This window comes from Tupaia chinensis, unplaced genomic scaffold (assembly GCF_000334495.1).
Source record: "Tupaia chinensis unplaced genomic scaffold, TupChi_1.0 Scaffold000067_1, whole genome shotgun sequence".
Classification (NCBI taxonomy): Eukaryota; Metazoa; Chordata; class Mammalia; order Scandentia; family Tupaiidae; genus Tupaia; species Tupaia belangeri.
The window spans coordinates 1,632,898-1,635,241 of record NW_006159526.1 but is presented as its reverse complement, the minus strand read 5'-3'; the positions used below and the strand labels follow the sequence as shown (position 1 = coordinate 1,635,241).

At 57.8% G+C, this 2,344-nt stretch overlaps 1 protein-coding gene across 1 annotated transcript in view; it reads right to left on the bottom strand.

The window, feature by feature from the left end:
• Positions 1 to 363: 363 nt before the first annotated feature.
• ZNF575 (zinc finger protein 575) overlaps positions 364 to 2,344 on the bottom strand; it is a 3,188-nt gene continuing 1,207 nt past the window's right edge. Inside the window, 3 exon segments of the mRNA XM_027767160.1 lie at positions 364 to 1,248; positions 1,251 to 1,427; positions 1,796 to 1,873. Of these exon segments, the coding sequence (XP_027622961.1) occupies positions 581 to 1,248; positions 1,251 to 1,427; positions 1,796 to 1,873 (923 nt within the window). The 3' untranslated portion in view covers positions 364 to 580.

Below are 2,344 nucleotides of genomic sequence, written 5' to 3'. Positions count from 1 at the left end.
TACCCCCACTTTACACCTAAGGTATCTGAGTCCAGAGCAGTGACAGTTTGTCCAAGGCCTGAAACTCGTGAGAAGTAAATGATGATCAGGCCTGGCTCCACAGCTTGGGCTTTTAAACATGTTTGTACCTCAGTGGTTTACCCTTTGCTCTGCTTTTATCACCTGGTATATCCCAGGGCTCTTCCACCTCCGGACATAGGCTGTTCTCCCCACAGCTACGTGGCCTGGCTGTGTGGTGATTCATGAGCTGTCCCCCGCCGACGGGCCCTTGGTCATTTCCAGTGGTTGGCCACGACCATCTCACCACAGTGAGTGTCCTTACCTTTACTGCCGTCCTCACATGCGGAGTTTATAGGGTAAATTCCTGTAAGGGGAACAGTTAGAACGAACACGGGTAAACTCTTTTAGATACAGTCATATGGCCGAAGTGGAGACACAACCCTTCAGCAATGAATCTGCCCGCAGCTCGCACCAGTCCGGGATGCAAGCAGTCTTGTCACCGTAGCCATGTAAACGGATGGGGAGACTCGGGGCCAGCACCATCAAACCACAGTTCCAGATCTTTGGGATCCAGGGCTAACTACCTCCCCGCCCCAGTCAGTGGGCCGAGTTCCTCAGCCTCTAAATTCAGTCCAGTGTAAGTGGCAGTTTCTCTTCCTGCCAGCTTTCTATCCGGAAGAGGCAAGTCCAAACAGCCTGGCCAAGAATCCCACCTTTTATTGACCAGGGCTGGCAGCAGAGGGGGGCAGTGAGCCATGGGGAAGTCTCTCTCCCTGGGGCCCTCTGCTGGGTAGTGGCTGTGTTGATGAAGGAGCAGGAGGCGTCTTTGGCCAAAGGCCTGGCTGCAGCTGGAGCATGGATGCTGGGCCGTGGCCTGGCTGCCCGGTGCAGTGGCGAGATCGTGACATAGGTGACATAGCTTGGAAGGAAATGAGAAGGCCTTGGGGCAGTGCTGGCAAGGATAAGGGTAGGCCTCAGTGGCATGATGCATGTGGCAGTGGGCTGCCAGCTGGGAAGGGTAGCAGAAGGACTTGGGGCAGTGGGGGCACGGGTAGGGGCAGGCAGGTGTGTGGGTCCAAAGTTGGGCTGCCAGCTTGGAGCGGTGGCTGAAGGCCTTGGGGCAGTGCGGGCATGCATGCCAGCGAGCGCCACTGTGTGTGAGGCGGTGGGCTGCCAGCTTGGATGGATAGGAGAAGGCCTTGTCACAATCCAGGCAGCGGTGCTGGCGCTGGGGTGGGGGCCACTGCAGGCCAGGGAAGGTGTGGCCCTGGACACGGAGGGCCCTGGAGCCGACAGGCTGGGTTTCTGTGGGGGCCCTGGTGTGGAGCTGGGGGGACAGGAGGGCCAGTGGGCTCCAGGAAGGAGCCTAGGCCAGGCTCTGCCACCATCTCGATAGCTGAGAGGCTCCTCGAAGTGTATTTGGACACCTCAGATGTCACACTGAGATTCCCCAAATAGCATGGTCATGCCCCCATGGAGTATTCGAGGGGGATCCAGAGGGTTACTTCCAGGATCCCCCAAACTACTAAGGTGTTGGTTTCTAATACCTTCCCAGGATCACCCTGAATCCTGCATGTTATCCTCGCTGTCACTCCTGTAATTTCCTAAGCCCCCCCCAAAAATCACGTAAAGTTCCCCAAAGCCAAACGAGAGGATTCTCCAGAACTGCATTTGGAGATCCCAAGTATTCCTCACCCTGGGCCCTCAAACTTTCATCCTGAAATTCCCCCAAACTGTGATTCTCTCAGCCCATGTTCCTGGCGGCTGCTCCCGCTCACCAGCGGGACGCTCTCACCTTCTCCTTTGGTCCCTTGCTCCTTGCCAGTAGGAACAGACTTGGTGCCTCGCTCCAGCATCTTGCAGGCACAGGAACCTACAGGCAGAGCATGGGCGGGGATGACGCAGGCGATTACGCGGCTGATGGGTACAGTGTTGGAGGACCAGAACTCAGGGGTTTGGGGAGCTGGGTCTACCTAAGCCTGGATCCCAAGGCAAAGGCAAAGGCAAACGTAGCAGCGAGCGGAGCCTAAGGGTAGGCGGGTTATTCAAATATAAAGGCAGTCCCTTTGCTGCTTAAGCTCAAGGTTGGAGTCTGAGCCTCTACAACTCAAAGTCAGGGGCCATCCGGAGCTTGGGGCGGGTGAGGTCTACGTCCAGAAGAGGGTAGAACCTTTTCCCTAAGACCCTCCGGCCGCGATGGAGTGGACGGGGCTATGCAAATAGGCCCAAAACCGGCGGCTCCACAACTCACTCAGGGGCGGGGCCTCCCGGCAGAGTGGGCGGGCATCCTGCCACTCTGCCCTAGGGGCGGGGCCCATGAGCGCCGTGGGCGGGGGTTCACGGC